Below are 23053 nucleotides of genomic sequence, written 5' to 3' on the forward strand. Positions count from 1 at the left end.
GTTTTAATATAAGGCCATTTTGTTTGTGTGTGTGTGTGTGTGTGTGTGTGTGTGTGTGTGTGTGTGTGTGTGTTCTTGAGAGAGGCACTGGCTCAGCTTACAAATGTCACAACACACACACACACATTCACACACACACAAAGCGGTGGCGACTAGGCTCCTCTTACCAAGGAGACGGATCAATGCAGTTAGGACCCAGTGCCAGTGTAATGTGTTTGTTTACTTGAGTTCAGAAAGCCTGGCTCCTCCTGAGCACCCAGACAGACAGAAAGCACCCCCCCACGCCCGCCCCCTCCTGCTCTGTCTTTTCATAATTGATCAGGGGGTGGCTGCGTTCCCTGAGGGGTTAAGACATGGCATCTTCTTTTTTTTTCTTTTTTTTTGCTATCCCTTTCTCTCTTTCTCTTTCTCTCTCTCCCTCTCCCGTCTTCTCCTCTTGTTTGCTCAGGATCTCAATGTACTTGTTCAAACATTGTTCCCACCAGCTGGCAGAGCTGCGCCATATGCACGCCCTGTCAAGGCAGCTGTTGTCATGGATACTGGCAAGCACCAGAAAATAAAATGAGCACCCCTGATTCCTGAGGAAGTGTCACTCTCCATCTGAGATTTTTTGATTTTTTTTTTTTGGGGGGGGGGGGGGGGGGGGGGTATTATTTCTTGCTTCTCCTCCTACTCGTCCTCTTCTTTTTTCATCAAAAAAAAGAAACACCTGTGAAGTTGTTGTGTTGTGTTTTTGTGTGTGTGTATGTATCTGCGCGCATACGTGTTTTTTTTTTCTTCTCCCACTTGATGCTCATGGGCCTGAAGAATACAAGGTATATACGACAGTGTGGAGCAGCAGCAGTAGTAGCAGCTGTGCACAGTGTTCTTTTCTGCCAGAGTCTTTCATCCATCTGCTCTTGAAGAATCAGAGTGAAGCTGCTCGCCCAGCTGCCACCGTACCTGTGAAGCCGGAGCTCCGCTCGTCACATACGTTCAGCGCACAGAGCCGGGCGGGAGGGGATCTGTAATCCCATCAAACCCTAGAGAAATAAATTACGCCACATCCCAGCCTCTCCGTTTCTTATCTCCTCCGTTTCGGGCAAACAAATTAAAAAGATGTTGACGAATTTTTACAACTCACAAATATGATTTTTTTTTTTTCTCCAGATTTTGCAAACAGCCGTGAACTAATTTCATCAGGCAGGAAAAGGTCCCTCTTTCTCTATCTATCAGTCTGTTTTTTCTGTCTATGTATCACGCTGCTCATAAGCAACCCGTAATACATAGTGTAAAACCTGTGCTGCTAGTTAATTCACTCTAAATGTAATCTGATGTTGATTTTGTCAACTTTAATTACAGCTCCCAGGGACACTTCACATGGTGCTGCCTCTACTTCAAATTGATATTATGAATATGCAAATGTGGCGGTAATTTGCCGAGAGAAGTGGGTATTTCAGTTGAGCACACACTAGACAGGTCAATTCTACTGACGCTCTGCCTTTTTTTTTTCCTGCCGCACCACCCCCTCCACCCTCTTCTTCATGGGTGCTCTAGACAAACTGTATTTATCCTTGATCACAGCTCGCTGAATTGTTACTAAAACGTATCTCCAACGCAGTGTTAACCATGTCAAGAATGCAGAAAATACCAGCTGATGTTCGACAGGGTTTTTCAGTCAGTCATTGTCCCTGAAAATTAGAATAATATCTGCTGTCAGCTGCAGGGAATCTAATAGTTTATTTTCACTGTCTCTTTACCTCTTTCTTCCTTCCTTTTTTTCACACCGCCCTTTTGTCTTGTGCTCCTTTCTTCCCAGGCCCTACAAGCAGCGAGGCAATTACTCTTGCAGCAGCCAGGCAGTGGCCTGAAATCTCCAAAGAGCCAGGACAAGCAGCGTCCACTGCAGGTAAAGCAGCTCCCCGTCTAATCTCTTAAGTCCATCCATAATACATGCTCCTCCGAAAAGAAGATTTCCTCTGTTCCACAAGTGTGTTTGATTTGCCAACGCAATCCTCGGGCCTGCCGTTGGAATCCTAAAGCTGGACGAGAGCGAGTCCCCTGGAGGCTAGGCGTCACACGGACACAAGAAAAACACAACAGAGGCAGATATGAGAGAGCAAAGTTTAATCCATAGAGGTCTCCTGTATATTTTCAAGCAGGGATGGGACAAAACATTGAAACAGCTATATATTGTACTGCTTCCTCCTGCTATACATTATCAATACACAGGTGCCAAATGTTGATATTTATATTAAAACATGCAGATGGTCTTAGCTCCTTGTGGTTTAATTTATATAAACTGAATTGCATCTTTAGATGTCAGTGGGTTATTTGGATAACGGAGAGATTGTGATTTATCAGAGATGATTGCTGCAGTGACACAAGTATCGCTGAATCGCTGTATCTCGACTAGTATTTAGCTTTAAAAACATTTTACGCATACTGCCCATCAAAGTGGTCACTTAAAGCATATCAAAAGATCAGATGGCGGGCTGACAAATCCTTTGACCCGTACGCTTTGCTGCGCTGCATCCACGAGACGATCCGAGAGGTTAGTTATTATTTGAAAGACACATCTGCCTGAGAAGTAGGTTACAAAGACAGCTAATTTTAACTGCTTGTCATTTCCACTCTTCAGCGCTAATTTGCCTTATTGATTCGTGGAGCTGTCTATTTCTGTTGTCAGTGATTTGGAAAAGGTCACGCACATGCACACGCACACACAGGAACAGTTGAACGCCGACGCCGAACTCACACACACATATTTACACATTAACACGTTGCCTTCAATCCGCTTTCTTCCCAGTGTTAAGATTTTTCTCGCACTCTTTCCCTTCTGCTCGCTTAAGTCAACAAGACAGTTAGTTAGGTTTTTTTCTCTCTCTCTTGAATTATGTAAGGCCCCTTGACATCTGCTCCCTGTTTTTATTATTAGTATTTTTTTTTTTTTTTTTCATTTAATTTATTTTTAGCGGTTTGAAATTGAAGTGTGGGGAGTTTGTGCCCTCCACTCGGCTAATAAGTACTATCAAGGAGCAATGGTTTACCTCATTAGGGGCTCTGTGCATTTCATTAATGTCAGGGAAATTGGCGTTAACCTCACCCGTTGATATTTTCACAGAGTCTAACAATGGCGACACCTCCAATTGGAGTCACACCCCTGTGTACCTAATTACGCACTGGCGAAGAGATAAGGTTGGCGAAGACTCGGTCATGCTTTTGCATTTAAATAATTCAGCTCAACCTCATCAAGAGTGTTAATATTTTCAGTATATATTCCCACACAATGGCATCAGTATTAAAAACAGGATTTTAAAGGGTGTTTTTTGTTTATTAAGCTGCGAGGGGAAAGGCGTCTTGTTTGGGCTCCATTGCCCTTCTTCTGTTTGGGGGTCCTGTATGCCAAAGTGAATGGTTTCAAACAAATGGGTTTCCTGATCTACAAATGCCTGCAGAGTCACCAAGTACAATACATGGCAGGAAGAACAATATTGAATGAGAGCAGTGTGGCTGCACGATAACCGTCCGCCCATGTCCAAGCCCCTGCCTCTAATAACACCAGCAGATGGTAAATATTTAATATTTACATTTGCTTACTCCATCCTTGCCTCGCGTTGGCGATATGAATCAATGTGAATCAGAGGGGCCTGCCGAACGGGCCCGTCCTCAGCTCCCCGCTAATCCATCTGTTGATCCAGCTTTTATTAACAGCCTCACCTCTTTGTTCCGAAAAGTCTCCAAGCAGAGAGTCGTGGCAGTGATGCACACTTGCACAAACAGGGCCTCAGACAGTGCATTGTGGTTCGAGATCATTTCTACAGGTGGAATGTGCCGCTGTGTGCCTTTGAATCCGCTCATTTCAGATGACATTTTTAGCTGCAATACCCTATTGTGCAAATATCAAAGCAGCAGAAACTCATGATTAAAAGGCCTTGTTTTGCTCTTGTTATTGTTCTGTTTATTCCTTTTTTATCAGCACCAGATTATTTCATTCTTGTCTTGAGGGAGTTTACCCAATAAAGCTGCATTATTTACCTGGATTATGAGGCCACAGTGGGTGCTATAGTGCAGCATTTTGTTAGCTCGATAAGCGTCAGTGGCAATCAAGCGGCATGTTTTCCACCGGAGGAATGAGGCGCATTGATACCCTTGTATGATTAGCGCAGTAGAAAGTGGGGAAAAAGGATTAATATTACCATGACATCCTGCTTATAGTACAGATACTGATAAATCCTCTGCCAGTCTTTTCCCCTCTTGTTCTCCCATCTTTGGTATTTAAGAGCGGGGAAATGATCCATAGATCATGGCATGTAAATTATTTAGTACACAAGCATCCAAGTGCCTCAGCTTGCAGTTTTAATTACGCGTATTAGCGGCTAAAGGCTCTCGCCTGACTAATTCTATCCACTCGCTCATCACTGCTTCTCAGTAGTTGATGATGCGGAGGCAGGCATCTCTGGCATTCACATGCACGCACACACACACATGTTTAAAAAAAAAAAAAAGAAGAAGAAAAAAACAGTCCCACAAACACATACAAACACACACACAAGCTGCTTCTTCTCCACATTTGCGTAATGTGACAGGTCTATTATTACACAGTAAGCCCACGGGAGCACTCAATAAACACCTATTTCTCCCTGTAAATCCCCCCAGCCGCCGCCATGCTGCTTACACGGCTCTCCCAAGGCACACAAACACCCTCTCGTCTCTGCGCCGTTCTCCTCTGCTCCTTTTTCCCCATGCTCTCCTCCTCTCCGTGGCAATATAACCCCCACACCCCCTCCGAAAAGGCATTTATACACTGACATTTGGAATACAAATAAAGAAACGCGGACAAGGAGAGGCGGAGAGGATTACAGTGGCCTACGAATGTGACAGTTGTTTCGCTCGCACACACACGTACATAAAGCATCTTCACACAGCGTGCACTCATACACAAACACAAGAGCAATGACAGTTACTTAAAGTTTTTTCACGCCGCCAGAAGTGACTTTGTGCGAGCCTTGTTAGTTAGTGGCTCTATTGATCATTATTGATAAAGAACAGGGCAGAGCAGGGCTTAAAGTAGCTTAACACATGGTGGGGGAGCAAGTTTCAGTGCAATCAGCTGTAATGGGTGCCACATAGAGCTGAGATTAGTTGTCATCTATTAAATGAATCCATTGCAGTAATCTTTAAAGAAAAAAGGTCAAAATTCCAGCTTCCAAAATGTGAACTGTCCTCATTTCTTTACTTCTTTAACATGAAATAACGTGAAAAAAAAAATTTAATATCTTTGGGTTATGGACAAAACAAGGCATTTTTGGACGTCATTTTAGGCTGTGGGAAACAATCAGTGACATTTTTCACCATTTTGTGGAATTTCATAGATCAATCAACTGATTGATTAATGAGGAAAGTAATGGACACATCGATCAACAATGAAAGTGATCATTAGTTGCAGCTCCTAGTGCCAGGTGTTTATATGACTGAGGCTCCTGTTGCCACATAGCCACCACCTCTAGCCTCATAAAACAGCTACAATAACCCCCCTAACACTGTCACGTGGGGTGTATCCCAACAGTGAATGTCCAATTCTTAACAGCTGAAAACCTGAGAGCTTACACCCGAGTAACTGTGCCCCTGTCACACTATCAAGCTGTGAATGCCCCTTTTTACAAGACTAATAACCTCAGTCCCATCTGTGCAACGCTTCCCTCTAAGTATGAATGAAAATATTTAAGATTTTATGGTCGGTGTACGGATCAGGAGAGATGTTGGTTTAAGCCCTGTTTTCTGTAAACTCTGCAGCTTCCTTCCCGGGCTCAGTCAGATTGGTTTTGGGCACTGGGCCATCCTTGGAAGTGTCACACTCTTAAAGGTCAGGTCCACACTTTCACCACTGAGCCAATATCACCTCGATAGCAGCACTCATCTGCTTATTGGCTTTCATCCGGAACTTGCGCACGCACACACATGCGCGCGCGCGCGCACACACACACACACACACAGAGTCAAGGAAAAGGGCTGCGACGCTAGGCATGTGTATAGGTTAGCTGACTCCAGCGCGCGTGGCTAAAGGATGGTAGTTCACATTTACATTTATGAATATATCTTTCCGCTGCATCCCCTCTGGTTGGATCTGAAAATAGAGAAAAATTATCACTACGAAGGGGGAAAATATTATGTTATTCATGAGGAAAACTTCTGTTGACTCTAAGAGAAAAAGAAAAAAAAGCGTCAGCACATTTTAAGTCAAACACCCTTGGTTACTGCTTTTGTAACCAGAAAACAAGATTTTTTTTTATACACTCCCCATCTCCCACCCCAGCTCTCTTTTTACTCCCCCCCCCCCCCCCCCCCCCCCCCCCCCCCCTGCATTTACAACACCTACAGGACAAGATTGCTAAATTGCGAGGACAGAGCAGGTTCATCATTGTGATGCAAAAGAAGTTGAAATGCAACCCCAAGGCGAGGTAGCTGAGTTTGGCGGGGGGATCAAGAGAAAGTGAGAGGGAGGGAAGGATAGCAAGGAAGAAAAAAAAAGTAGCTCAGACCTTTGATGTAGCAGCAACAAATTTACCTTGTGACAGAAGATACATGGGTGCAATAAACGAGTTATACCAGCCCTTACACATGCAATCAGATGATTCTGGCCAGGGTGTTAATTGGATCCTAACCGGCAGATCTGATACGCCTGGGCCCCGATGGTGAGGGGGGAAAGCCTTTCCAAGTGATGAACTATAATTCACTGAGCTGCTTGAAGCACTTGTAATTTACTGTGTGTCACTGATGAAGAGGCTGATCCAGTGGAGGCCATATTACCTGCAACATCAGAGGGAAGTGTCTACCCCCCCACCCTCTCTCTCTCTCTCTCTCTCTCTCTTACTTTCTTTCTATTTCAGCACTCTCCTCTCTGCACTTTCCCTTTTTTTTATTCTCTCCCCCTCCATCTGTCACTCCCATTTACTCTTGAAATATGTGCACCTGCGGGGAGGCATCAGTCAGGAGTGAATTGTGCCAGCTTAATGATAAAGGTGCGACAATTTGTGCCAATAATGACACAAACAATGTGCAGGAGCAATGTGATACAGCTACAGTGGGCGTATACAACACTGGGGAGGCTTAATCAATGACTATCTGCATGTAGAGATAAATCAATATGGAAATTGTGCTAAGCCCGTCCCAATCTCCTCAAGGCTTTTTATTAGAGGCTTTTTACATGATGGGTCTTTATGTTATGATAAATTGCGCTTCCCATGCACGGCTGCCAAACAGCTATGGAAATTGATTTAGGAAAACATTCAGTAATCCACTTAGCTTCAGTCCTGACAATCTGGAGTATTGATCTCCCTAAGCTGAAAACACGACGTGCGATTGAGTGAGTGCATACACAGTCAACACACTTGAACTTCAGAGCGAGGTCCTCACTGTGCTATCCGCCCCATAGCATTGGTGGTCCTCGAGTGGAGAGTCCCGGCTATCAATAATCGCGTGGCCGTATTTGGCAGTAATTGGCGAGTAAATGAGCAGTGTCAGCTGAGAGGGAGTTGAGAGGTCAGAAGTCTACAAGCTATTGGGGGGCGGGGTCTGAGTTTGGGACCCCCTTGGGATGCTCAGGAGATTGAGATGAAAAAGGGGGACGGGGGTTGGCGGTTGGAGTTTCTCCCGTATTTTTTTTCCCCTCGCTCTCTTCCTGTGTGTCAAACGAAGCTAGTGGCTTAATTAGCAGTGACTCTCCCTGCCAAGGATCCACAGTAATTACCGACCAAGACCCTTCCGTTTCTCATTGCATTTATCTGAGCGGCGTCTGTAGCGCAGCTCAGCGCCCTGCCCAGCGCTACAGGAACAACCTCTGTCGCTGATAACCGCCCCGCGTTCACTGCCCACGCGATGTTTATGGCCGACATCTAATCACTGCTGATTATTACTGCGTTTGAAAAGAAATCGAATAAAAGGAATTCCTCTCTGCCGGACTGATTTAATTGTTTAAGCTTGAACTCTGATACAGCACTTATCTCCTTCTTTAGGTAATTCAAGTTCGCTCGTAAAAACTGTGAGGATAAAGCACCACATAGTGGAGGGGACGTAATTGCTGAAAGTGCATTTGTCCATCGGTCCAAATAGTTGCACGCGGCTGTGTTAGCCAGCATACAGCGGAGATGGCAGTGTCCTGCATTTAATGCCAGGATGCCCAGTTAAATCAAACGTAACAAGAGACTGTGGTGCCAGCTTTGCCTGGAAGAGATACCTGAGTTTTCTGTGGAGGAGCTTGACCTTTCACGAGGCATTGGAGAGGCTGGTTACAGGCTGCCGGTGTGACAAGAGTGGTGTTATGATCCGCTTGTTCTGGTGAGGGGCCCCCACCAGTGTTTTCACATCAGGAGCCAATTTTAAAGGTCCTTTGTTTTGCTCTCCAACTTTGAGGGTAAAGCACATGGCTTCAAAGTTCATGTCAATACAGCTCGTGTCTCTCTTTAAGACAGGGGACATAAACAAATAGGGGTTCAAATGGTGGACACGGTTAAATAAGCATGTCTCTTTATATTCAAATGACTTGTTCAAAAGCAATTTCCAAACTACTCTCTCTGTCCAAATTTTCTCTATTAAAAACAGGAGAAGCACCTTTTTTGTTATTAAGGTCCCCAGTGGCCACATCAGCCGCAGCTAATTTCCAACAATTTAATAAATCCTATTAATATTTTTTCGAGCACCAGTGTTCGAAATACATCCTTTTGGATTACAGAGAAACAGAGGCACAGCCCAATTGGATATCATGGCTTGTCTCCAGTCTATCCACGGCGCGCGGATGTTTACGCCATTGCCATCGTCGAGTAAATGCTCATTAATTTTATCCCTTCGTGGCAAAATCATTTCTAGGAGAGGCAATTCAGCCTCCTGTTCCTTTCAATTCACTGCTCCCGTCAATCAAGCCCTCGTGCAGTATCCTGCAAAATGGAGGTGTTATATTCCTGCAATTATCATGTCATATACTCGAAAATGTAAATGAACGTGTGTGTAAAATTAAATTTATGGGTTGTCAGTGAAGAATAAGAACCAGGAGAGCAATTACTTATCTGCTTTCATCTTGGAGCCTCTGATACGTCAAGCAGAAAAGCATGCAGTTAAATGCTGGAATTAGCATTGTGCTGCACTTCACAATGGACGTGGGCCAGTGCCTTTTCTCCCCTCTCTTTTCTTCCTCCTGCCTTTTCTCCCTTCTTCCTCGTCCCTCTTTTTGTGTGGAGCAGCGGTGAAATGAAGATGATTATCGTGCATTACGCCTCAAATGTGTAAAAGGAACTTCCAGTTTAATAACCTGGCTGTTTGCTGTTTAGACTTTCTCTGTCGAAGTCTTGTTTTGTTGCGGATACCCTGCATTATTCATTCACAGGTATCTGACTACGAATGCTTCGTCTTTCCCCCACTTACACAACAAGGGAACCTTTTGAAGTACAATGTAGAATTTATATTTAATTCCACTTTATATATTCATGCGCATACATTTGTGTTAAATCCTACATGTCTAATGCCTGCATCCCTTTTGTGAACCAAAACATCTTTGAGCCAGCATCCAATTAATAGACTTAATGAGTGCATCACTCATGTTGTTTCTCAGCTGCACTCGTCCTATTGTCATGGCATCCAACACAAAACCAGGAGTGACTGCGGGGGTAATTACTTACCTAGCAAATGTACCTTTAAGGGTTAATAACATTGAAGGTGTAAGCAGAGCATTTGCATAATTACACATGGACTGTTTAATTTGCAACTTTTGACGGCTTTTGTTCGGCACCTCGCTTATTGTGAATGCGTTTTCTCTTCCGCACCCTTTGCACAGAGGAGTCCAGAGAAGAAAAGAGATGTACCACAACATCCTCCTCCTCCTCCTCCTCCTCCACCTCTCCCACCTTAGATGGAGTCCCTTCTCTCTAAGACCCTAATGAACAATGGAGGCAGGATTTGTTTGAATATGAATATGAATGTGCAGCGGGGCCGGCTGGAAGTTGACCTTCAGCTGTGATTTTCAGTTCATCAGGATTAGTCAAGGCGGGCGATCAGGAGCCACTAATGCATAATGACTTCTAAAATGAAAAATGTGTAGTGACCATGCAAATGTCTCGGCTAATCAAAGAGGGGGGAAAACCTGGGGTGGGGGGTGGGCGTCGAGGAGAGGAGAGCTAAACAAGGACGTGTCAAGGCCTGACAGAGAGAGAGAGAGAGGGAGCGAGGGAGGAGAGACATGCATGGAAAGTAATCAAGGCAGCTTGATTAGCTGGCGATGAGGACAGGGATGTCTTATTGGCCCCTTGACACACCATATAGGCCGGCTACTGTCGTGGCAGCTCCGTGCAAGAGACTGTCGCAATTAGCATCCGTGAAGGTGTTGCTACAAGTTGATATTTTAATTGTGTTATAGTCGCATAAAGCCTGTCCGTCAAGAATCTTCGTTGACAAGATGCATCTAAAAATTATATGTTGGTACATCTTAGTGCTGGCGACATCAAAGTATTAAGTGTCCACGCTGATTTCATGACATTTTAAAGGTCATGTAGGGAAAGAAGAGGAGCTTTGACCCACTTCAATCAATATTGAGTCAAGGTGAATCAACTGGTGTGTTGTTGCAGCGTTGGATATAAAATATAATTTACTCGAGAAAAAAAGTAAACACTTTTAGCACAGTATTCTTTTCTCTCTCCAAAAAGTTGTTAAATTTTTAAGCAGCTACGAGGAGTCGACACTCCACAATATCACTGTTAGCCCACACTCTCCAGTTAAAGCGTGCACACAATCAAAGTGTGAAGAGAAACACATCCTCTTCCCATTGATCTACCGCCTCAGAAGTCGCTCGCGCTGACGCTTTAGAAGAATTTGGCGGAAATACAGGATACGTGTCTTTGTTTTGTTTTGGCTGCAGTCTGACAGCACATATTTTAATGATTATCACCTAAAAATGACATCCATTCTATAAAAATGGCATGTCGGCAGAGAGCGAGAGACAGCTGTGCTTTTGGTTGATTGTGTGAGAATGTAAAACAGCAACAAGCATCTTGTGAAATAAGTTGCTCTCTTCCAACATTAAAAGTAGCTTAAGGTGAACCCCCAACAACCCACCACATCCCGCCGAGGTGTCCACTTCATCAGTGTAGTTTCAAGCAACTTCATAGTTGTGCATTTTCACGCTGTTTCACAATAGCAGCGCTGATAGGCACGCTGAAGTGTGGGGGGAGTTCAAGGGTCCCGCTAATTAAGGTCTACGTCTATTTAAATCTCGTCCTTTTCCCAGCGGGGTGGAGGCAGAGCAAAATAAGAAGAGCAACACAAAGGCACAGCACCCATCTGTCCTTCAGCATCTCCTCTAGGCTGCCAAGCGTCACGGCCATGGGAGGCCTGCTCTCCCTACCTCTCAGTCACCAATTACCACGCTCCCAGTAGATCTTTGCCAGTAGGCCTGATGCACATTTTCTAATGATCTATTTTTCCAACTTTCTCCCTTCTCCTCCATTCATTTCACACCTGCTCTTTCATTGTTTACCCTCATCTCCTGTCCTCGCGATTTCCTCATCCTTTCTACCTCTCCCTTGCACCCGATCCTGTTGGTCAACTCATCGCACCCCGTCCTATCTCATCCCTCCCGTCCAGGTTCCAGTGTCAGTGGCCATGATGAGTCCCCAGGTGATCACGCCGCAACAGATGCAGCAGATCCTCCAGCAGCAGGTTCTCTCCCCCCAGCAGCTCCAGGCCCTGCTCCAGCAGCAGCAGGCTGTAATGCTGCAGCAGGTAAACACACACACACACACACACATACTCACACTTCAATGCATGCACCCTCAGACAAATATTTAGGGGCACTCCAGCTCATGCAGACACACACACACACCTACATTGGGCCATGCCCCATCAGCAGTAGGCTGGTATGTTGGAGATATATATATATATATATATATACATCCTGCAATTACCCTGTTTTGGCATGACTGTCTGGCGTGTGTGCAAACACAAACTCAACCACACACACATTCCCCCACACAACCCTGAGTCACTCTGGTGCTCCAGTGTATCACAGCCACCAGCCGCTCATGCCAACTCACCACAGCCCGGTGTCCTTGACACGCTTACCAAGAGGAATCTGAAATTGACGCACTTGTTCACGTCACCTCTAATTAACCGTCTCCGGTGTGTCACTGGTTCAATTCCCTGACAAGCATCCATCAGGGACTGGGAGAGTAGGGCACTGAGAGCTGAATGATAGGTGATGGATGATGTAATGTTTGGAGGCTCGAGAAGGCGCACACATTCTGCACAGGCACATGTCAGAGTTGAAATGCATTTCTCATTCTTAGATTTGATTAAGGGAAAGAGAATTGTTTAATTAAGAATGTCAGTCATTCTGATTGTTCCTCTTCCTCAGACTCAACGTTTGGTTTCAGCGCACTGCCTTTTTCACAGCAACTAAAGGCACTCTTGAGTTTACAGTGCTATCAGGATTACATGGTCAGTTTGAATCATTTTGAAGGGAATCTGTCACACAGAACATTAAGCATCTGAAATCCTAAATCAACAGGGAAGCACAGTGTCAAAACCTGCCCTCAGTGAGCACAGAGTGAAGTTTGAAAGATCTCCACAGACCTCTCCTCCAGGCTAAAAAAAACCCACCTGAAATTCTCATGAAATAAAATCATCCCCTAAATAGCTCTCACAGTTTGTGTGTTAAAGGAATCAGTTTAATGTAGCAGACCTGTTCCAGAGAGGGTTCACTCTGTTTATTTCAGCCACTCCAAAGGACGCCAGTGGACTCCGGCTGCCAAATGCGTAGTTAATATGATGAATTGTTGCCCCCTACAGAGTAGTGCAACTATTAAAAGTCCATATGGAGAGGACTGTGAACGACGCGAGGATACAAATGCCAAAAGCAGGAGAGTGTTTTATTTGTAATGTGCAACAGTTGCTGCAGAACTGACATATGAAGTACAGCTGGAGCAAACAGACAAGATTAAGAGAGAAAATAGGTCTGCTTTGATGTTTCTTTTTTTGAACTTAGTCCCTGATATGACAAGTTTGCCCTTTGAATCCTATAAAATGTTACAGGGTTGTACTGTATATGATGTCGAATTAACTAATTCTTATCCTCTGCGTGTGTGTGTGTGTGTGTGTGTGTGTACACAGCAACACCTGCAGGAGTTTTATAAGAAACAACAGGAGCAGCTTCATCTGCAGCTTCTCCAACAGCAACACCCCGGCAAGCAGGTAAAAGAGGTAAGAGCATCACATACACACACACACCTACACCTAAGATAAGATGAGAAAAAGGGAGTGTTAGATTTCCTTTTGTCTCCTCGCCTTGGATTAACCAGATCAGCTGGTAAATTTGTTAACTGGTTTGATGAGCGATGAAACGAGACTCCCAGCCGTACGTTTGTTCCCACTACCTTCACACTGGCTCTGACTCCATTAATAAACTCTTCCAAGTGACGCTCACACACGCCAGACATTGCGACATTGCGCGAGACCAGAGACCGAGGGTCCTGGGTCCAATTCGTTTATTGAACTGTTTTCTACGGGCGTCCAAACACATGCGTCCACAGCTAAAGTTACAGCCTGCGACGCCCATAAATCAAAATGACAGGCAGCTGGTGGACAGACACGGCTTCGTCTCGTTCTCTCCGGCTGTTGAAGAGGAGGGGATGAGCACTATAGCCTTGGCCACATTTGTGTCGCTGCGTTCTAGTGTCACGCGGTGGGCCACATCCAGTCAATACCGTACGTGTGGAGGCAGTTAAATTGATCAGAAAAAAAAAAAAAGGTTTCACACGAACGCATGCGGACACACACACTTCGTTCTCTGCGTTGCATCTCTGTGTCTCCTCAAGCAGCCCATTATGCTGCCCCTACAGGAAGCCGCCACTGACCTCCCGGCGGCTTTGTTTCTGTTTGGATTTGCGAATAGAATTTTTCAGGGGGGCCCCCGCCATCAAATATGGAATAGAAATTGCTCCCTTATTTCTCTTGAGGCAGGGTGTGGGGGTGGGTGGCAGAGGGGGGGGGACAAACTACCTCCCTCCATCACTCCATTATGCAGCCTGTTTTCCAGTGAGCGCATCACAAGTTTTACCCCCCACCTCCGCGCTTTTCCCCAGGTCCACCACGGCGCAAACATACAGAAACACATGAGCACGACACGCTGCGTGCACATAGACATGTATATAGAGAGGAGAGGAGTACAGAAACTGGACATTACAGACCAGAAAGACTGAATACAATCTGCCAAATCTGATAGTGTGCACTTGCTGCTGATTATTACCTGTGTTCATGATTTAATGACAGTCCATTGTGTTACGACTCAGTTTCAAAGCTTTTGTCCCCCCCCCCCAAGAATTCCCTCCCTCTGTGTGAGACTTGTTTCGCGGCAGTGACTGAGTTTGATGTTTTTCATTTTGTTGTTGTTTTTTGTTGTTGTTTTGCACAGGGGCTTACGCAATCGCCTGTCTGGCCCAGCGATAAACAACTCAGTGAGGCAGCGAGGAGAGCAGAGAGAGGGGTGGGTGAAAACGGGGGGGTTGAATCGTTGTGCATGTGTGTGCACATGTTGGGGGTGTGATTGCACTTGTGTCTTTGCATTCACACACACTTTATGCTGTAAATCTCTCATTCTGCCAGCTCCCTCTGGCCACATAAGCTGTAACAGACCATCAGCGAAGGCGAGACAATTAACTATCAGGGGTGGTGGTGGTGGTGGTGGTGGGGGAGGCAAGTGGGGGGGTTTGTGGGATGGGGGATTATACCAGAGGCTTAGTATCATACACAATCACAAGCCACATACACTGACAGGCTTGAGAGCTGGTATATCAGTTCAGCTTTGTGTCTGTTTTAGCGCACTCACAGACATGAACACACACACAAAGAGAGGAGCACAGCACTGTGGTACAGCCCAAAAGAACAGGAGGGAAGACTAAGTGAACACGGACAGAGAGGGGGAGCATGCAGAGAGGCAGAAGAAGAGGCAGAGAGTTGTAGCTAAGGTCACGGCAGAGGCGAGCGAGTGCAGACACTCCACATTCACACAGCACAAACAGCCCTCCGTCTTCTGTCTCCTCTCTCTCACACACAGTTGTTAATTCCTCTGTAATTTTCCCTCCTCTCTTGCTCCTCTCTTCCTCCTCCTCCTCCTCTCTCCTCTCTCTCTCTATAGCAACAGCAGCAGCAGCAGCAGCAGCAGCTGGCCGCCCAGCAGCTCGTCTTCCAGCAGCAGCTCCTGCAGATGCAGCAGCTCCAGCAGCAGCAGCACCTGCTCAACATGCAGCGGCAGGGCCTGCTCTCGCTGCCGGGGCCCGCGCCCGGCCAGGCCGCCCTGCCCGGACAGACCCTGCCTCCGCAAGGTAAGTGGGAGGGAGAGAGGGAGGACGGGGGAAATGTGGTCGCGCTAATGTAGAGCATGTGACTCGCTCCAGTGGTGGTCACGTGCTTCCTGTGTTTCGTCTGCAGGTGTGAGTGCTGCTGCCTCAGTCACTGTCATTGTCCCTTTCTTCATCTCCAAGACTGTCTGTCCCACTCCCCTTCTGTCTGTCTTTGTGTTTCTCATTGGTATGCACCTGCATCCACCCTGCGTTATCTCTTAAGTATGTCTGTATGTCTGTCTGCCTTCCCCTCATTGGTATGCTCTCGTGCCTTCTACTTTGTCCCTAACTCTCCACATGATCATTTTGTTTTAGTCTTCCATTCTTTCTTTTCTCTCTCTTATTGTCTGATTGTGGCTTTCTTTGTTTCCCTCTCAGCTCAGCTCTGCCTATGTTTGTGTTTGTTGTTTTTTTCCAATCTCTGTTTCTATTCCCCCCGCTCCCCCGGCCTCCCCTCCTTTCTTCCTCGGTTGTTGTTGTTGTTGTTGTTTACTGCCTTCACCGAGAGCCAGGGTGGGGAGAAAGAGAAGAATAAAAAAGGACAGGGAGAGAGAGGAGAGCAGGCTCCATTTTCTTCCCCTGAGCCAAGTAAACACCTATGTTTGTTGTTTACCACCAAAATGGCGGAGCTCGGAAAAAAAACAACAGGCAGAGAGATGTTAGGAGGAAATCAAAGGAGTGCAATTTTGCCTAATTGGTTGCCAAGCTGGAAACAAGCAGTGGACAAAGCTTGTTTATCTGGACCATTCACAGTAATCAATGTTGTATAGTTCTTCCTCAGTGAAAACACGCACAAAATTTGAGACTGAGGACGAGCGGAGTGATCAGTTAACAGGTGAAAATCAGTATCTAACTGAGCAGAGAGGAAGAACAACAGCACACTTGTTTTTATTGATCAGTACAGTATGAGTTCAAGCTCAGGTCTGCAGTGGAGCAGCACAGGATGATAGTCAGTCACTGAGGGGAAGGCCTTGAGTCATGCAGCCTTAGCCAACTTTTCAGGCTGTTGAATAAAGTTTGCAGAGTTCAGCTTTTGGTCTCACAGCAGTCTCCCTCGTCTCCCTAGCCGGCCTGAGTCCCGCAGAGCTCCAGCAGTTGTGGAAGGATGTGACCGGCGGCGGCGGTCACGGCATGGAGGACAACGGCATCAAACACAACAACAGCGGCAACACCGGCACCGGCGGGGGTGGCGGCGGCGGTGGTCTCGACCTCTCCACCAACAACTCTTCTTCAACTACCTCCTCCTCCAATCCCGCCAAAGCGTCGCCACCCATCTCTCACCATTCCATCGCCAACGGACAGTCCCCCGTCCTCAACCACAGAAGAGAGAGGGAACGGGAACGGGAACGGGAAAGGGAGCGAGAGAGGTAAAAAATAATTGAGATGTCATCCACCCACCTTCTCTTTTTTTTTTTCTTTTTTTTTTTTACAGGAGAAAGGCAGAGAAGATGAAAAGTTTACAGCAGCGCACACACGAGCTTGTTTGTCTTTGTGCCACAATGCAGTGCAGACACACATCAGAACCCTCATCCAGAGTGTTTGTCCTCGTTTGAAATAACGGCATTCTTTACAACAGGGGAAACCTGATGTTTTGTTTATTTGTTCAATAGTTTATTAGCGTGTTGGCAATATTCAACAAAATAAGAGCCTTGTTCTCCCGAGGGAGCGCGTGTGCCATTGAACGCACTTAGCTTGCACACAGATATCAAAAGCAGGGAGAGGAAGCCATGCAGGCAGGCACACTTGCAACAAGCCTCTCTGGCAGGCAAGACAAGGTAACCTGCTTGTACATTAAGTATTTAGTGCTTTCTCTTTCTTTTTTTTCCCTCTTTTGAAAATTACCTTCCTTGCTCGCTTGTCATGTAAACAGAATACGTGATGCCTTGAGTGGCGTTTCCAGGATGTTTATCCTTGTGATGGCGTCTTTTATAAATGCACCCAGCGCCAAAACACTGACTGTTCACATATCTGCCTATCTGGCCCATGCATTATTCAAAGGCTTTTCTTGGGCGATATTATAATAAGGACTTAGGGTAGCGGTGTGTGTGTCTGTGTGGATGCTCGGTAGAGACTCACACTGGAGGTGGAAGTGCTGTGTAATTGGTTTAAAGTAGATGCTATCTCTCCAGTACCACTAAAAGGAGGCTTGAAAAAGATACCTTCAGAAGGAAGACAGAGAGGAAGGGAGGGAATGAGAGGAGAGGGAAGAAAGGAAGGGAAAAAAAATACTTTTTATCTGCCTGCGTGCGTCCCGAGGGGTGTGTGGTGTCTCATAATGATCGAACAAGGAGTATTGTCAGGAGCACTGCTTACTAACATGCCACGGATCGATGCGGGGAAAGCCCCTCCGTAAAAAAAACCCGGTGTGAGCTCTGCCAGCACACACACACACACACACATATTCATGGACCACACACATACAGGCATCAGCTATAAGCAGACAAACACATCTACACACACACCAGTGCCGAGCCTAAAGGTTAAACTGTCATCTTTAATAGGACGTGCTGTCTAGGCAGGGTCGTAACTTATTTGGGTGCCATTTGAAAAACGCCAGCTCCCCCTCCGTCCTCAAAGAACATAAGTTACACAGAGTATTAATCTCCTGATGAAAATTATATGGCTGTCTGGATTTTTAATGTTTACTTGAAAGCGTCCACCCCTTCCACCCCCGTAATGGCTTTACAAGATGGGGATGGTGGCGGTCTGTGGAGAGACAAAGCAACAGCTCACTCTAGATTTCCATTGGGGGATTTAGCCAAAGTCACATATTAGTCTCTTAGTTAGTGTAGCTGCATATTGTGCCTCTGTTGGCATATTTGTATGTTTCTCGCTGAACAATTCAGCCAAAACTGGCCTGTTTTGACCCCTTTCCTGCTGACTGTAACCTCAACTTACAAACCTCCTCAAGCCTTTTGCAGATTTTTCTGCAACGACCTCGATGCTGGCCTCCCCTCCTCACTCTCCTGACCTCTCTCCCTTCTTCTTCTCTCTTTCAGTTCGCTACATGAAGAAAGTGGAGGGACCCACCCCCTGTACGGTCACGGCGTTTGCAAGTGGCCCGGCTGTGAGAACATCTGCGAGGACTTCGGACAGTTTTTGAAGTAAGGATTCTACAGCAGAGATGTTGCCTCTTCACCTCTCCCTGTTAACACCCACTTATGCCACAGCACCTCCTTTCTGTGTGGGCCTAACAAAGAAAACATCACTGCCTCTCAAAGAGCACATTTTGACCCCGCAGACAGCCAGTTGACAGGGTTCAGCTCGGGCAGGGCAGGATTCAAACCAACTCTGATCCATAACAAATCTCCCTCCCGGCGTGGAGGGGCCTGATAGGTTTGTGGAAAAGCGTCAAAAGCTAATGGCAACTCGCACGGCCGCGCACTTACCTCCACAACAAAAGGCCCCCATTCACTGTTGTCATGGTGCAGCCGCCAGAGCGAATGAACTCTTCATGCTCCATCAACAATTTAGTTAATTAGCTCATTTGTAATTGGCCGGCTTTGTTGCCAGGATGTTAGTGGGGGGACATCAAAGGAAGAAGGTGTTTGCAGCACTGCCGATTACAGGTTATCACATTGCCACTCACTGAGTCTCTCTCCCCCTCTCTCTCTCTCTCTCTCTCTCTCTCTCTCTTTCTCACTATCACTCTTTCCCTGGCTCCCTGCTCTCACACAGAGAAGAAAAGAAAGGGAAAGCTTTAATTTGAATATTCTAATTAGATTTGTAATTAACTGTGAAATAACGATCTGGCGAGTGTTTTTCAGGGGCTGTAAATGTCCATGTGAATTCGCATAAACTCCCGAAATCAGGACATTGTTCTGGTGTATTTTCCCCCAAATTATGCATTTCTCTACACTAGTGACTGTAATAAGTTGCAGAAAGCAAAAAAAAAAAAAAAAAAAAGTACAGATACAAGAAACTAGTCCACCCATGGGGGAGCTGCTGTAGGATTTAGGTCAGGCTTTTACTAATTCTACAGCAGCTTGTGAATTAAAGCTAAAAGGTGCGTCTGTGGAATGAAATGAGTCTTATAAACACGGTGTTTACCGATCTTTAAAAGACACAGCCAGACGTGACATTAAGCTGGATTTTCACACTCTATCAACGCATACAATGCGCTCAAAGGAGCCATAATTGACAGCGATGGATTTAAATGAATCCGAGGTGAATATATATTACAGCTGCAGCCTGACAAGTGTGTTTGCTTATCCCCTGTGGAAAATGCGCCACATGCTTGTCAATGTCAGTATCAGTTTTCTGCAGAGGACATCCATAGGCATCGTCTTGTTTCGCTCCAGAAGCTGCCTGCTTATGAAAAGCCAGTTTTCAGCGTGCAGTGTGCGTCCAACCCGGACTACATGTGCCTCAGTCCAGGTAGAAGAGTTTGCCTTGCAGCTTGGGAAACAAATGTGTGTGTGAGGAGGCAAGCCTGCACGGGATTAGCAGGTTTTCTGATATCTTGTCCTATCACCTCAGTTCACTTACTTAAAGGAGACATCAGCCTATCCCTGTGCACTGTACGCTCCGCTCACACGCAAACAGAACTTAAGTCTGTGTGCTCTGAGGATACTGTGTCTAGGTAGCTTAGCTGGTTGTTTAGGTGAGGGGCAGAGATGCAACGTGTAAAGCGATGTGTCTGCGAAATCCAGTAAGCTGGCGAGCCGATGCAAAAGGACGCGTGGTTGTAAAGACAAACTGAGAGAGCGAGGGAGACAGACGGGGAGAAAACAGGTAGATTCCAAACTTGAAAGCAAGAACACAGGTTGGCAGATGGTTTAGTAGGAGCGCGTGCCAGAACATCGGCTGCTACAAAACAGAACAGTGTCTTGGTTCAGCCCCCCCGCCAACACACACACATCCCTGCAAGTCAGAGGCTGGCTCTTCTACTGTAACCCAGCCAGCACATGAAAACAGGCACCAACAAAGAAGGCAGTCTCGTCATCAGAACAAAGATGGCTGCACGGTGGCGTGCCTTGGAGCAGTGATTGTCGGTGTCAGAGGGAGTCCTTTCATGTTTCCGGAGATGCCAGTCGGGCTACACACACACACTTTGCACACACACACATACACAGGCACAGTTTAAACGGGGTTACATAAAGCGGGTGTCAGATTTAGATGACAGTTTAGATGTTAGGTAGTTGGGTGTGGGTTACGTGCGCGGGGAGGCGAAAGGGGGGGGGGGGGGGGGGGGCAAGTCAAGCTGGCGTCTCACAGCTCGCTGTAGGAGCTCAGCTCAGCGGCGGTGACACGTTTAGTCATCTATTGTTTTGTTGCATGAAGAAACTTGTCAAGATCAGCATTTAATAGCTCCTCAGCATGCTTTTAAGTGTTCTCACCTGGAAAAGGTAGCCGCGAGGTGGCTGGCACCCTGAATTAGCTCTCTGAAGTTCAAAATGAAATGATATTGCTGGGGATGTTTCTTGAGTGGTGGGTGTTGGAGTGTGTGTGTGTATTTGTGTCAGTTACATGAGAAAGAAAGAGGGAGGAACATAAATGCTATTAGTGCAAGTGGAGCTATTTTTGTGGGGGCTTTTATGGTAAACAATAAAGAATAAAAAGGAAGCAAGGCTGTAGCCATAGAGTCGACATTCAGGGGGAGGACATTCTGGTGGGGGGGTCCCAACCGTAGAAAAAACAAAACATTTTGCAAACTAATATTCATTCTAAGATTTTTTTTTAATCGATTATCACATGAGGTTAACCTTTTTAGCTAATTAGCTAGCTAATGCATTGAAGTTATGCTAGCTGGCTAACGTTGTGACAAGACGAGAACCATTTATAAAATTACCACTTTTACAAAAAAGTGTATTTTTGTTCTTTCACTTTTCCATAGATCGTAATGAAATAGACAGTGTTTGACATTGCTGACATTGTACCTACCTACAGCAGTTGAGCAATGGCTTCCTGTGGGCTACGGCAACACCACTTGGACAAACCATATGTAGAACTGCAGTACACAGTAAATTAAAACCAGTATATCAATGGAAAGTTGTTCAGTTAAGTCGGATGAGAGCTTTGCTGATGGTTTTGTCAGACAGTTGTGCATGGCTGTCTATTTTAAATGTATTTATTCGATCAATAAATTGGGTGGGGGACATTTTTCTTGACACATGTCCCCCCAATATATATGTTATGATAAATATAAAGCTATATCAGCTTTCACCATCCCTGTTTTGGCCTTTCACCTTGTATATCAGTGTCCCTGCACCGCAATAAGAGACAGCGTTTCTACACATAAACACATACTTGCTCACACAGACACACACACTTAACTCCTTCCACTCTCTGTCACCACTCCACTCTCCTTATTACTGGCAGGAAGGCAGGCTCCATGTTAAAATGGCAAGCTCAGCCGCTAACCTGAACGTTGGTGTCTGTAACCCGCTGCTAATTAAACCCACAAGGCAGCAGCCAAGTGTCTTCGTCTCTATTTAACGTACACACGCACATACACACACGCACACACACAGTGGATTCAGGCAGGCCCCTGGCCCCTGGATAGCCAAGCTCCCCTCTACCCCTCCACATGTCTGCTGCACAGTGACAAGACCTTTAAAACGGAGGGCATTACTTATGCACTACCACCATGGGGAGAGTGTGTGTGTGTGTGTGTGTGTGTGTGTGTGTGTGTGTGTGTGTGTGTGTGTGTGTGTGTGTGTGTGTGCTTGTTTGTGCACAATAGTAGGTGTACAGCAGTCACATATGGCTGCTTCTTCCTCTCTTTGTATATGTGTATGTGTTAGTTTGACTAGTCGAGTGTTGGTGTGTTACATGTAGACAGTTAGGGGGCCTAACTTGCTCTCCTCTATAGCCCCTGATAATACACACAGACAATTAGCACAAGTGTATCATCCATACATGCTGGCTTGAGTAGATTTATTATTAGGTCCTTGGTGGACGTTGATGGCCCATACATATTCATACACACAGCTGTGGGGCAAAACCTTTGAGATGTTTTGCTCCCTTCTCTTTAAGAGAAACTGCAGCATCCAATAAAAAGAAAGTCTTTATCTGGGGGATGAAAAACAACGGCTCTGTCTCACCTCTCCCTTCCTCCCGCTCTTATTTATCAGTCTCTTTAGTTGCTGTTATTTGCTCTGATTTCTCCGCTACATCTCTCAATCTCCCCCACCCCCACCCCCCCTTCATCGCATGAGAAATTCCCTCTTCAAGGCAGAAATCAATGTTCCTCTAAAGCGGAGCATGAACAGTAAACACAAACAGCAGCCAGCCGAGCCTGACAGTGAGACATGTAACCTCCGCCTCTCGGTTTAAAGGATTGTACCTGGTTGTTACAGTTAAGATGAGTCAGTTTTTTTTTTTTCTGTTTACATTTTCACCTGCATCTCGTTTAGATTTCTTTATGATTAGAGGCAACCAAAGGATCAGAGCTACAGTGTAATGATAATTTCCTCATGAGTATATGGGCTTGGAAGGGGATGAAATAACAGATAAGAGTAAAGGGATTTTTATGTAATTAGAGAAGACAGTCTATAGCTCAAAGAGAAGAGAAGCACAAGGTGCTTTTTTTTTGCCTGCATCTCAGTAAATAAGGTGTTCTTTCATTATTGTTTTCTGTCTCCCTGTCTGTGTCTCCCCCTCCTCCTCCTCATCCTCCTCCTCCTCCTCTTTTTGTCTTTGTGTGGCATTATTAATGCACAGTAGGACATGCTGCCATTTGAATATTTCAT

General features: G+C 45.8%; 1 protein-coding gene across 9 annotated transcripts in view; it reads left to right on the plus strand.

Annotated features, from left to right (window-relative positions):
• The window catches only part of foxp2 (forkhead box P2), a 106033-nt gene that overhangs the window by 59088 nt on the left and 23892 nt on the right, over positions 1–23053 (plus strand). For 6 of the 9 annotated variants that reach the window (XM_030440121.1, XM_030440123.1, XM_030440117.1 and 3 more), the window contains 7 exons: positions 1799–1888; positions 11608–11745; positions 13132–13221; positions 14432–14503; positions 15155–15341; positions 16426–16726; positions 18359–18463. In XM_030440121.1, the coding sequence (XP_030295981.1) occupies positions 1799–1888; positions 11608–11745; positions 13132–13221; positions 14432–14503; positions 15155–15341; positions 16426–16726; positions 18359–18463 (983 nt within the window). The remainder of the gene's footprint in view (positions 1–1798; positions 1889–11607; positions 11746–13131; positions 13222–14431; positions 14504–15154; positions 15342–16425; positions 16727–18358; positions 18464–23053) is intronic. The other 3 variants (XM_030440125.1, XM_030440122.1, XM_030440120.1) reach the window with 2 other exon arrangements.

The sequence above is a fragment of the Sparus aurata genome, chromosome 14 (assembly GCF_900880675.1).
Source record: "Sparus aurata chromosome 14, fSpaAur1.1, whole genome shotgun sequence".
In the NCBI taxonomy this organism is placed as follows: domain Eukaryota; kingdom Metazoa; phylum Chordata; class Actinopteri; order Spariformes; family Sparidae; genus Sparus; species Sparus aurata.